The 13,077-nt window shown below is 47.2% G+C and overlaps 1 protein-coding gene across 1 annotated transcript in view; it reads right to left on the reverse strand.

Moving 5' to 3' along the window:
- Positions 1-5,658: 5,658 nt before the first annotated feature.
- Positions 5,659-13,077, reverse strand: part of LOC306787309 (uncharacterized protein) — a gene marked incomplete at both ends in the record, with an annotated part of 47,755 nt that continues 40,336 nt past the window's right edge. Inside the window, one exon of the mRNA XM_079282427.1 lies at positions 5,659-5,802. Within this exon, the coding sequence (XP_079138553.1) occupies positions 5,659-5,802 (144 nt within the window). The remainder of the gene's footprint in view (positions 5,803-13,077) is intronic.

A 13,077-nucleotide genomic window follows, 5' to 3' on the forward strand; every position in this document is an offset into this window, starting at 1 on the left:
CCAGACTGTGTTTTTATGTGGCAGTAATGGCAGTAATATGCTGCTGTGTCCAGCTCATATGTGTGCGGTGCAGAGGAGCTCCCTCTTGTGTTCGCTGTCAGGTATTGCGATAACATTGTCAATTAAAGCTACACAATATCAGTTATTTCTTATCTTTTCCATTCCTTTCTTGTGGATTTCATGCTGAGACTGTTAAGTTGTTCACAGCCGATGTCGTCGAGAGCTGTGGATCTACAAGATGGCCGCCAGAGTGCATGTTACATCACCTGAGACGTGCACCTAGCACAGGATGCCCCTACCAGTGCGTTTCTACTGCGCAGCCATAATAAATGAGCAGGGAGTAGGGCGGGACACTGTTGAGGGATTAATAATGAATGAACAGAGACAGACAGAAAGACGGAAAAAGATCACTGGCATCTTTCTCACACACACACACACACACACACACACACAACCATATACAAGCCCAGTTTCCATAACCGATCGAAATGCAATTTAAACCTGCTACACACTGCTGCTTGAAACAAAGTACTGTCAGATACCCAGTCACACCCACATTAATGGATCATATGTCACACCTGCGTTGAAATGATTTGCTGCTCAGCATTTAACTTATATTATTTTATTGCGTGTCAGGTAAAGTACCTGTCAGAAGATGAAATACCATTTGCATTCTTGTCGGCCTTTATATGAAAGATCAAAAGAGGAGTGTGTGTGTGTGTGTGTGTGAGAGAACGCGAGCCTCAGTGCCATCTGGTCAGTCTCCAGGTGATGAAGCTCCCTAGAGCCAGGCCGGTGATAAAGATGACGATGAGGCCGTAGCTGTGGGAGCTCAGCGACGACACACTCTGCACGGACGCCACCTCCAGCTCCGAAAAACTGTTGATCTGTGGAGAGACAGCTCCGATCACCTGGTGTGGAAAACATGCATCTGGAAAACATTCATGCCACTAAATGCCGATTACTTTTTTACAAATGTGATTGACTATCTGTCGTCCATGTGGCTCCGGAATGTTTTATTGTCGGTGCAGGAAGTGACAACAAACATGAGAAATATCCATCCGCCTTGCTATGCTGCTGTGCACTTGACGGTGAGCAGAACTGTGAATAAAGCTTCACAAGCTGAAGCAGCAGCTGCGTCAGCGATGTTCAGCCCCTCAAACTCCTTTGAAAACTTTTCAACCACCGGAACTTAACCCCTAACGTACTGCGCAGCCACTGTGTTGTCTCATGTGTGAACACTACCATCGTTTGTCAATCCCGTATCAGACTAATGCCGCGTCTCCACGGTACAGCTCTGTTCTCAGCTCTTCTCTATTCGTTTTCCACTGCGCACCCACCCCCAAGATCTGGGTCCAGTGAATACAAAACATATTGCGGTCGCTGTTGATGCTTGGCAATTTAAAAACAGCAGGTTTGTGCAGGAAGTGCCGTGTCGAGGTGGTGAAGGTTCTCTCTCATTAGCTGGTCTGCAGTGTTGTAAATCCACCTTCCAGTACAACGTACTAGCTACACGTGGAACTAATTTACATTTTCAATTGTGCCTGGTGATGCTAGTCAATGTCGTTTAGCCGGGTGCATTCAATTTCTGTGTATCAGAATGTAGCATCAATAAGACAACAGTTAGGACTACAGTATGTGATGGAGGGACACACACACACACACACACACACAGGTAACTTCTGCTGGGGTGTCAGACTTTGTGTATATCCAAGTAAATGACAAATACTAAAGTTACGTTGGCACGGCAGGTAGAGATAATATTAGCAAAGGAACGTTAGCGTGATCTTTTCTGGCTAACGATAATTCATCTTAATAATCTCTCTCACGTTACCACAGAGATCAGAGGAAGCTAACATGTCTGAATCTCACATTAACAGATCAACTTAGCTTTAGCCCTACATCAGCTAGTTAGCTAGCATTTCGCTAACATTAGCCAACTTAAGATGTGTCTACATACACAGTGAGCGCGTATAATAAAACTTCAGTTCCATAGTAATGCTACCTTTGAGCAGACGTAGCATATCGAAGTACAACAGGAAATGGGGAAATTGATTGGAGCACTGAGCAAACGGGCGGGACTAAAACACAGAAATGATTCAGCATTTTTGCACTTCCTGTTCAGTCGTCTCAAAGTCAATGGTTGTTTTGATGTGTTTTTGGTAGGGTGCCTGAAATAAGGTCTGTGGTTAACACAAGCTTATGATAGTTTACGCGTTGTTCTACAATATAAAATACATCAGCAGATACCCTTCTCGTGAATTTTGAGGCTTTTAGGTGTCTTAAGCCGGTTGCTAACATGTGGGTAAATGAGACTAAACGTGGATGGGAAAATCGAGATGCGGTCGGGGCGCGATCGCCGTGCCGTTGGCTTCGAGCGCGGCGTGCTGGGATGCTGGAGTCGCCGGAAGCCGGGCTGTCGGAGGTTTGTCCCCGAGCGCTGCGTCCGGAGCGAGCGGAGGAGGAAGGGGGGGACTTCCGCGTCCGTTGCCCGCGTTCGGGGGCAGCGGATCGCCGTCTGCCACGGAGGCGTGCCGGTGTGGGACTTGGTTCGCTGGACGATGACGGTCGGTCTGGGTCCCCGTACTGGCGGATTACCCGGAGGGAGGGATTCCGGTCGATGGATGTGACCGGTCCGCGGGTTCAGCTGCGTTGGGCCGCCGGGGCGCTCCCGGAGGCGATCGGTGGCGTCTGGAAGCCCTGCCTCGGTGGAGTGCGGCCCCGGGCTGTGCGGATGACGGCTGGGGAGGCAAACGGTTCTTCGTCATCGGGAGGCCCGGTTAGTAGCAGGTCCATGCTGGCGAGGTAAGGGGTTTATTTTCCTTCCCTGTTCGTTGTTTTTGCGGTGCGGCGGGCGTTCTTGCGGTTTGGTGCGAACGACCTAGCAGCCTTCTTCTTTTCTGAAGGTGTAGCAGCCTTACGGTTTGGTGCGAAAGGCGTAGCAGGCTGAGCTATGGTGGCCGTGGGTATTTGTAGGGTGTGGCCGGGAGTGGCCCCGTGCAGGTGTGGCCCTGCTCCTGAAATTCAGCTAAGGTTTATCTCCAATAGAAAGTGATGTTCTGTTGAAGTAAACCTCTGAGCGCTATGCGCAGAGCGAGCCAACTTTCCAAACCTAACGTTTGATAGGCATAGCAACAGTAACCAAGGGGGCCCCTTTGCTAAGCTACATGTAAGCACAATACATAATTATAATACTAACAGAGTAAACACGCATTTCTCTTCGACAGAATCATCCATAATTCAATGCTGTGTGTCTGAATGGCCTCAGGCCCACTTCCCCTTGTGTCAGCCTGCTCACCACAAACTCAAACCCAAGCCCACCAACCCAGAACACAACTTATTTGCATAATGACGACATTTCTTCCTTCTTTTATTTATTTGTTTATTTTGGCAGTACATAAAATAACCCAGCAGCATATCCTCGGCTCTCCATCAGTCTCACACATGCTGCAGAGTCAAACAGGGATTGAGGAGATACTGGATTATATTTAAACTTCAGGCAGTGAGAACGTCTGTGACCCGGCAGCCAAAACTAACCAACCAACGTCGGGATCTTGTTATGTCATTAGTGGCACTGAAAAGAGGCAGAGGAAGCAGATTGTTCCACAGGTTATCTGTCTCTACTGCCAGGATAGAGTGACAGTTTGAGCAATGATGACAAAAAGTTATTTTTTATAAACTGCCGCTCTAACAGGCTCCATATAGGAACAGGAACCAACACATCCAGCTGTTGAACCAACACATCCAGGTGTTGAACCAACACATCCAGGTCATTGTCCATCTATCAGGCCATGGCAGGCTACATGTTAAAGCATTGACTGGAACTTCTTTTAATTGTATTAATAAGTAGTGCTTGTATTAAGTGATGTGTTGAAATAATGAGAAATATATTTTAAAAAAAAGAAATGAGTATGTTATCACACTATAAAACATTTTAAGAAGGTAAAACATAAAATTGTTAAATTCCCCTTCTGCCTTGAAAATGTAAAGTAAATGAGGTGAACCTGGACCTGCAGCTGGAGGCCCATATGCACCAAAGCTGGTAGAAAGACAGCACGAGGCTGCTCCAGTGACCTTGCAGTAATGATTCTTTTCAGTGATGAAATTACAGAAAGTTATCACAGTAACCGGCAGATGGAGGGCGGCCACTGGTGAGCATTCATTCAGGGTTCGACCGCGTTGGATTTGGTGTGTGAACCCTGCGGGGAGATATGCTGACATGCTGATGTTTCTCTTGGAACATCATTTCATGAGTAAAGTGAAAACTCAGCATGTCATTCGAAGGCAAAAGATTCACATCAGAAGAACTCCTAAGTTCTCAAATCGACTGATGCCATGTGACAAACACATGACAAACAAAACGGACGTAGCTGTACATTCCTGTGAACAGCAGCAACAAAAACAAGTCTAATATGACCGACATCTTAACATTAAAAATCCAACCTGAGGAAAACATTGTCCCTCAACTTTGACTGTGTGAGCACCAAGCATGATGGTGTAAACACAGAGCCCACCTCCTCTCGTCCCACCGGAGTCCTGAGCTCTGTCCTGATGTCCACCTGAGTGCAGCTTGATCCGGGATGGACGATGGATCCAGGTCCCTGTGAAGATGTGGGCTCAACAGTCACTGATCTCCCGCTGCTTTCATCCATCTTATTGTTCTGCGACCGAACATCAGACAGCCAGCAGTAGGCTGGGTAGTGGAACGGCCTCTGGTCCTAGCTGGGTTAGCTTAGCTTCCATCTCGGCTCTCCTCCTGGGGCAGTTTTGTGGCGTTTGGTCTGATATAAGTTAATGTCAGTGAATTCCTGTATGGTGTTTCACAGTGTTAACGTATTTATCATAATGAGAAAAGGCGTACGTTAATACAAGAAAATGTTCTTGTTATTATGAAAATAACTTGATATTGGTGGCAGTAATATGCTGCTGTGTCCAGCTCATATGTGTGCGGTGCAGAGGAGCTCCCTCTTGTGTTCGCTGTCAGGTATTGCGATAACATTGTCAATTAAAGCTACACAATATCAGTTATTTCTTATCTTTTCCATTCCTTTCTTGTGGATTTCATGCTGAGACTGTTAAGTTGTTCACAGCCGATGTCGTCGAGAGCTGTGGATCTACAAGATGGCCGCCAGAGTGCATGTTACATCACCTGAGACGTGCACCTAGCACAGGATGCCCCTACCAGTGCGTTTCTACTGCGCAGCCATAATAAATGAGCAGGGAGTAGGGCGGGACACTGTTGAGGGATTAATAATGAATGAACAGAGACAGACAGAAAGACGGAAAAAGATCACTGGCATCTTTCTCACACACAGACACACACACACACATACACACACACACAACCATATACAAGCCCAGTTTCCATAACCGATCGAAATGCAATTTAAACCTGCTACACACTGCTGCTTGAAACAAAGTACTGTCAGATACCCAGTCACACCCACATTAATGGATCATATGTCACACCTGCGTTGAAATGATTTGCTGCTCAGCATTTAACTTATATTATTTTATTGCGTGTCAGGTAAAGTACCTGTCAGAAGATGAAATACCATTTGCATTCTTGTCGGCCTTTATATGAAAGATCAAAAGAGTAGTGTGTGTGTGTGTGTATGTGTGTGTGTGTGTGTGTGTGTGAGTGAGAGAATGCGAGCCTCAGTGCCATCTGGTCAGTCTCCAGGTGATGAAGCTCCCTAGAGCCAGGCCGGTGATAAAGATGACGATGAGGCCGTAGCTGTGGGAGCTCAGCGACGACACACTCTGCACGGACGCCACCTCCAGCTCCGAAAAACTGTTGATCTGTGGAGAGACAGCTCCGATCACCTGGTGTGGAAAACATGCATCTGGAAAACATTCATGCCACTAAATGCCGATTACTTTTTTACAAATGTGATTGACTATCTGTCGTCCATGTGGCTCCGGAATGTTTTATTGTCGGTGCAGGAAGTGACAACAAACATGAGAAATATCCATCCGCCTTGCTATGCTGCTGTGCACTTGACGGTGAGCAGAACTGTGAATAAAGCTTCACAAGCTGAAGCAGCAGCTGCGTCAGCGATGTTCAGCCCCTCAAACTCCTTTGAAAACTTTTCAACCACCGGAACTTAACCCCTAACGTACTGCGCAGCCACTGTGTTGTCTCATGTGTGAACACTACCATCGTTTGTCAATCCCGTATCAGACTAATGCCGCGTCTCCACGGTACAGCTCTGTTCTCAGCTCTTCTCTATTCGTTTTCCACTGCGCACCCACCCCCAAGATCTGGGTCCAGTGAATACAAAACATATTGCGGTCGCTGTTGATGCTTGGCAATTTAAAAACAGCAGGTTTGTGCAGGAAGTGCTGTGTCGAGGTGGTGAAGGTTCTCTCTCATTGGCTGGTCTGCAGTGTTGTAAATCCACCTTCCAGTACAACGTACTAGCTACACGTGGAACTAATTTACATTTTCAATTGTGCCTGGTGATGCTAGTCAATGTCGTTTAGTCGGGTGCATTCAATTTCTGTGTATCAGAATGTAGCATCAATAAGACAACAGTTAGGACTACAGTATGTGATGGGACACACACACACACACACACACACACACACACACACACACACACACACAGGTAACTTCTGCTGGGGTGTCAGACTTTGTGTATATCCAAGTAAATGACAAATACTAAAGTTATGTTGGCACGGCAGGTAGAGATAATATTAGCAAAGGAACGTTAGCGTGATCTTTTCTGGCTAACGATAATTCATCTTAATAATCTCTCTCACGTTACCACAGAGATCAGAGGAAGCTAACATGTCTGAATCTCACATTAACAGATCAACTTAGCTTTAGCCCTACATTAGCTAGTTAGCTAGCATTTCGCTAACATTAGCCAACTTAAGATGTGTCTACATACACAGTGAGCGCGTATAATAAAACTTCAGTTCCATAGTAATGCTACCTTTGAGCAGACGTAGCATATCGAAGTACAACAGGAAATGGGGAAATTAATTGGAGCACTGAGCAAACGGGCGGGACTAAAACACAGAAATGATTCAGCATTTTTGCACTTCCTGTTCAGTCGTCTCAAAGTCAATGGTTGTTTTGATGTGTTTTTGGTAGGATGCCTGAAATAAGGTCTGTGGTTAACACAAGCTTATGATAGTTTACGCGTTCTACAATATAAAATACATCAGCAGATACCCTTCTCGTGAATTTTGAGGCTTTTAGGTGTCTTAAGCCGGTTGCTAACATGTGGGTAAATGAGACTAAACGTGGATGGGAAAATCATGTACGCTGTCTTTGGTCAAGAGAACCACTGCTAAGCTAACTTGTGGGATTGCTCTACAAAATGACGTCATCCCTGCGGCACTCTATGGAGGAGGGTCCCCCCCTATTTATTTTAAAAGAGCAACGGCCAACGGGGAAACTCCAAAAACTATACTCCGTACATCAGGGCCAGACGTTGGCATTTATAGGGCTGGCCCCGCCTTGTTGCAGTCCCACCAAGAAGGAAACGCAGAGAGCTTCATCTATACAGCTGTATCATCTCATACAGAGAGGCTAACTGAACAAAGGTCGCAGTGTCGCTGCGTTCCGCAGAACCACAGAACCAACATGGTAGAGAGGAAAGTGCTCTGAGAGTAAGCACATGGAAGAAATGAAGGCCCAACATACCCATCCTCCATGATCCACAATCCAGCCCAGCAGAGTGTTCCTGAAAAACTCCACGGTCCACTTCAGGATGTCCCTCACTGACTGAGGGAGGTGAGCCTCCACCATCTGATGGACAGCAGAAACACAAAGAGGTCCATACACAAAGAGACGATGCTGCCAAATTCAATAACATGGCTGGATCAGTGAACATCAGACTGTTGTCTGATATGAGATATATATGTTCATATATATATTCATATATATATTCATATATAGATATATAGATAGTCACGTCTGGTGCCTGACATGACTTTGGGAAGGTTTGGAGGAGTTGGCACGGTGTGCTTTGTTGCGTAGACTCTCTTTTCCCTTTCTTCTCTCTTTCCTTGTGGTGGTGGAGGGGGACGCTGTGAACCTGGCAACCTGGAACGTCGAGGCCGGCGGGGCGGGGCTTGGTGGTGCGTGATTGCGTCACTTACGGCGCGCCCGTGTGTTGATGGAAAGTCCGTCGCTGCGTGGCGAGGTGTCATGGCGGCTGCGAGGAGTTGGAGCAGTGTCGCTTTTTTGTCGCGGCGCTTGTGGGGGATCCCCCTCTCCTGCGCTACGTTAACAGGCGCGCTACGGTCCAGGCCGCGATCCTGGGCGGGTCGGTCCCGCTGGGAGATGCGGTCGGGGCGCGAACGCCGTGCCGGTGGCTTCGAGCGCGGCGTGCTGGGATGCTGGAGTCGCCGGAAGCCGGGCTGTCGGAGGTTTGTCCCCGAGCGCTGCGTCCGGAGCGAGCGGATGAGGAAGGGGGGGACTTCCGCGTCCGTTGCCCGCGTTCGGGGGCAGCGGATCGCCGTCTGCCACGGAGGCGTGCCGGTGTGGGACTTGGTTCGCTGGACGATGACGGTCGGTCTGGGTCTCCGTACTGGCGGATTGCCCGGAGGGAGGGATTCCGGTCGATGGATGTGGCCGGTCGGCGGGTTCAGCTGCGTTGGGCCGCCGGGGCGCTCCCGGAGGCGATCGGTGGCATCTGGAAGCCCTGCCTCGGTGGAGTGCGGCCCCGGGCTGTGCGGGTGACGGCTGGGGAGGCAAACGGTTCTTCGTCATCGGGAGGCCCGGTTAGTAGCAGGTCCATGCTGGCGAGGTAAGGGGTTTATTTTCCTTCCCTGTTCGTTGTTTTTGCGGTGCTGCGGGCATTCTTGCGTTTTGGTGCGAACGACGTAAAGGAGTTGTACCCCAAACCGGACAGTTTTTAGCTAATGTTTCAATACAATTCACTTACAATGTTGATAAAAATGATCGTGTAATGTTTTCAGTTGATTTAATGGTGTTAAACTGAAGTTAAACTTCGTACCTTTCAAACTAAATGTTGTTGTAATTATTACAGTTAGCTTTGCCTTCACCAGAGTCGTTAAAACGATGCTAACACGGGTGAATTAGCCGTGCACTGCTCTTGGCCTAATCCGTACGGACTTCTATCCTCGTTGTAAACACTGGCTGCTGCTGGTTTTTCGGGGATATTCGATTGTTCCAGGGTCGCAAAAATGATCATCAATGCTGTCAACACATCCGGGACCGTAGTTCTGCCCTTCACAATAAGATATCACGCTTCAACAACTCCAAATGATGCAACAAAAGCTCCTTAATTTCCGTTCGAGCTGTTTAAGCATCGCCCGAGCGTTCTTTCTGCTTTTTCTCATCAAAGTCACTTTCCTATAGTATTTAGACATATAAACGTCCATATATATTCATGAAATTTGACACGTAGATTATTTGATATGTATGAATTAATATTATTTACGTTTGGTTGGCGATCGCCGAAGAAAATGACAGCGTAATGACCGGAAAGGGCGTCACGATGGAATCGTTCGAGACAGGCCAATAGCAGCTAGCGCCGACCGAGGCAGGCCATCGTTACGTTAGCAGCCTGACTCTTTTCTGAAGGTGTAGCAGCCTTACGGTTTGGTGCGAAAGGCGTAGCAGGCTGAGCTATGGTGGCCGTGGGTATTTGTAGGGTGTGGCCGGAAGTGGCCCCGTGGAGGTGTGGCCCTGCTCCTGAAATTCAGCTAAGGTTTATCTCCAATTAAGCTCCAGACAAAGTGATGCCTCCTTTTATTTGACTTTATGTGATTTTTACAGCAGCGTAGAGCTCCACTATGACAACAATACTATTGTTGTGGCTTTAAAGAGAGCGATATAACGACTTTAGTTCCACAAAGGACTGACGTGAGGTAAAGCAGCTGAAGAACGTACTTCAGCCAACTGACAGAAAGGAGACTCACTCTTTGATCAGGGCCTCTCCGATCCTCGCGTCTGTGGAGGACCAGAACAGCATCAGTGGGTTACTCGCGTTAAATGACACAAGGCAGCGTTACAACCTCCATCCAGGGGCGGACTGGCCATCAGGGATCCCCCGGTATCCCCGGTAGGCCGACGGGGTTTGGGCCGGTCCAATACCGGACCACCTCCATCATCAACCGGCCCTCGCTCTGAGATCGCCGACCCCGACTGTATTCTATGCTTCACAGAACACGTTAAATTTACTCTAATACTTAAAGATCATAATCGCTGACTGATATTTATACTACTCCTCGCGATCTGTATTCACACTCGTGGTTTCCATCTGTGAGCCGGCAGCACCCCTACACACACCCAGCATGCAATCTGCCCCAAAGAGGCGGGTCTATGAAGCAGTTTAGCCAATGATGCTTTAATGCTGATTAAAGATATAAATGAGTGAAATGCAATTTAGCCAATCAGCATCCTCAAATAGATTCAGCGCCGGAGCCGGCATTCTGGTCGATAGTAGTTCACGGAGCCGCCTAAGCCCCGCCTCTTCACGTTTAGAATGCCACATATAGATGGTGACATATCTGCTATATGTTATCCTTCCACAATTAATTCTAGATCACTACAGCCTTTTATGTAGATTTCTTTTGTATTTATCATATTACTATTTTATTTTGGGGGGAGGGGATTAGTAATGTAATACCGATTCAGCAGCATTAACTAAGGTACCACACTTTTATCTTATTGCTCTCTTGAGTGAAGCGGACTAAGAGTTTGGACTTCCACGCTTCAGGCGACATCCTGCCAGCAACGAGGGGTTTTCTTTCATTTCATTTTTCCAACTTGTGTAATTAAAGGTAACCTGAATATAGTTCGATTGTATCGTTTCCTGCAGTGGCGGCTGGTGGAAAATGTTCTAGGTTGGGCCACCCTATCAATTTCAGCAAACATCCCAGTATGATTTAATGCAAAAAAAAATGTAAGTATCAAACACGTATTATTACTTGGCAGTTAAATATTTAACATGTATTCCAACACGAAAACAATCAGTAAATAACACTTATATAATATAATATAACATGTTCATTTATTGAGATGCCCCTATGGACCTTGTTATAGGAGGTAAAGATCAGGAGAAGTAAACATGAAGTGTAATTATGAATACTGATGTTAAATTAAGCTAGGATGAGTTTTCACTGTTAATTTAACATCTCTATTACATGTTGATGCCTCCATGACCAAGTTAAGCAGATGAGACTGAGGACAACTATGTAGAATAAAAGATGTTCACTTTGTCTAACATGTAGCTTGACAGAGTTCTCCATGTGTGTCCTGGTGTTCTCATGTTTCCTTACCTCCTCATCCCTCACTCCCGTAACTGTCCGTGCTGGATCCGTCCCCGTTGTTTTAAAAAGCTAAATACGTTATTAACATGACGTCATCCAGCTAGCCAAACCTGTCTGGTGTACAGCTAGTACAGAAGCTCCGCATGTACTGCTTCCCTTTCCCGCGAGTCTGCTGTCTGATTGTGAGGTCAGGCTGATCTGATATCAGCTCTTTGGCTGCAGAATCTCCGCCAAAGTTCTCCTCTCAAACGGGTCTTGGAGGAGTAGCGCTGGCGCGGGCACCTGTAGAGACTTCTCCTGACGAGAACGCGCAATGACGAGAGCTGAATCTATTTGAGGGCGCTGATTGGCTAAATTGTATGTCACTCATTTATATCTTGAATCAGCAATTCGCTAAACTGCTTCATAGCCCCGTCTCTTTTGGGCCAAAACGATTAGGCCCCCCAAGCTGCGCGTTCTCAGAGTGTCGTGCACACAGACAGAGAGCACGAGCAGAGAGCACACAGGCAGAGAGCACGAGCAGGAAAGGCATATATTTTGCGCAGATATCATACTTTACACACATTACTGGGTACATTCCATAGTTCAAAAACACAAATATTGACAATTTATATAATTTATGATTATTATAATTTTTTTTTTTTTTTTGCGTGGCTCATGGTGGGGCCATGCCCCTGTATTGACCAGCCGCCACTGGTTTCCTGTTAAAGGGAATTATTACGGTAACCCTCAAGTTATTAAAGGGAAATAGAAAACAGCCCTACCTAGAACATGTGCACCAGCTGCCACTGCGTATAACCATATTCATCTAGCAAACGATACCTACCTTGGATTGTTACAATAGCCAGTGTCATTTTATTCAATGTGTCCATCTGGGCAAATTGGTGGATCCAAATGTTATAAAAAAAAACATGTATGATGTAATTTCTTTGTAATCATCCAAAATAATGTTAAGTGTATGTTATTTTTCCAAGTAGGCCACTGACTGGTCGATACGTGCGATGCATTGAGTGGGCAACGCGCCGTGTATTGAGTGGGCCGGTCTGACAGTAACTCCCGGGCCACTTTTTTCCGCCAGTCCGGCCCTGCCCCCATCTACATGTTCACAATGGTGTCACTGTGCGGGATACAGCCAGGCGATGTACACAAATACAGCCATGATAAATAGGAATATGCAGTTTAACTCGAATGGACGTCTTTAAGTGTGCGTTGAGCTTACCTGACATGCCGCTACCTTCACACGCCATGGCAACCAACTAGAAACACTTCTAAAGTTAACGTTAAGTGAACTCTTCTTCCCTCAGAAACTCCGCCTCCTTTCCTTCACTGTCGGATAAACGCTCCTTTAAAAACTGTATCCGGTGATTAAACACGACTCATATGATGCGTGTGTAATTACAACAAACACACATTCACTAGCTTAGGGCCCCACCTCGGCGATTTGGCCGGCTGGAGAGTTTTAGGGATGGTTGGTGGAGGGTAGCCTGAGCGAAGCGGTTTGGGGAAAGGCTAGTTTGAGGGTCCACTGCGGCTCCCGGGCCTTGCACACCCCCCCAGTCCATGTGGGACAGTAGTGGCTGTGGAGGCAGGTGGCCTTCCGCGAGTAGTTTTAAAGAGGGGCGGGAGGGTGGGGTGCGAAAGGCGTAGCAGGCTGAGCTATGGTGGCCGTGGGTATTTGTAGGGTGTGGCCGGGAGTGGCCCCGTGGAGGTGTGGCCCTGCTCCTGAAATTCAGCTAAGGTTTATCTCCAATTCACTAGCTTAGGGCCCCACCTCGGCGATTTGGCCGGCTGGAGAGTGTTAGGGATGGTTGGTGGAGGGTA

The sequence above is a fragment of the Melanostigma gelatinosum genome, assembly GCF_949748355.1.
Source record: "Melanostigma gelatinosum genome assembly, chromosome: 13".
NCBI lineage: Eukaryota > Metazoa > Chordata > Actinopteri > Perciformes > Zoarcidae > Melanostigma > Melanostigma gelatinosum.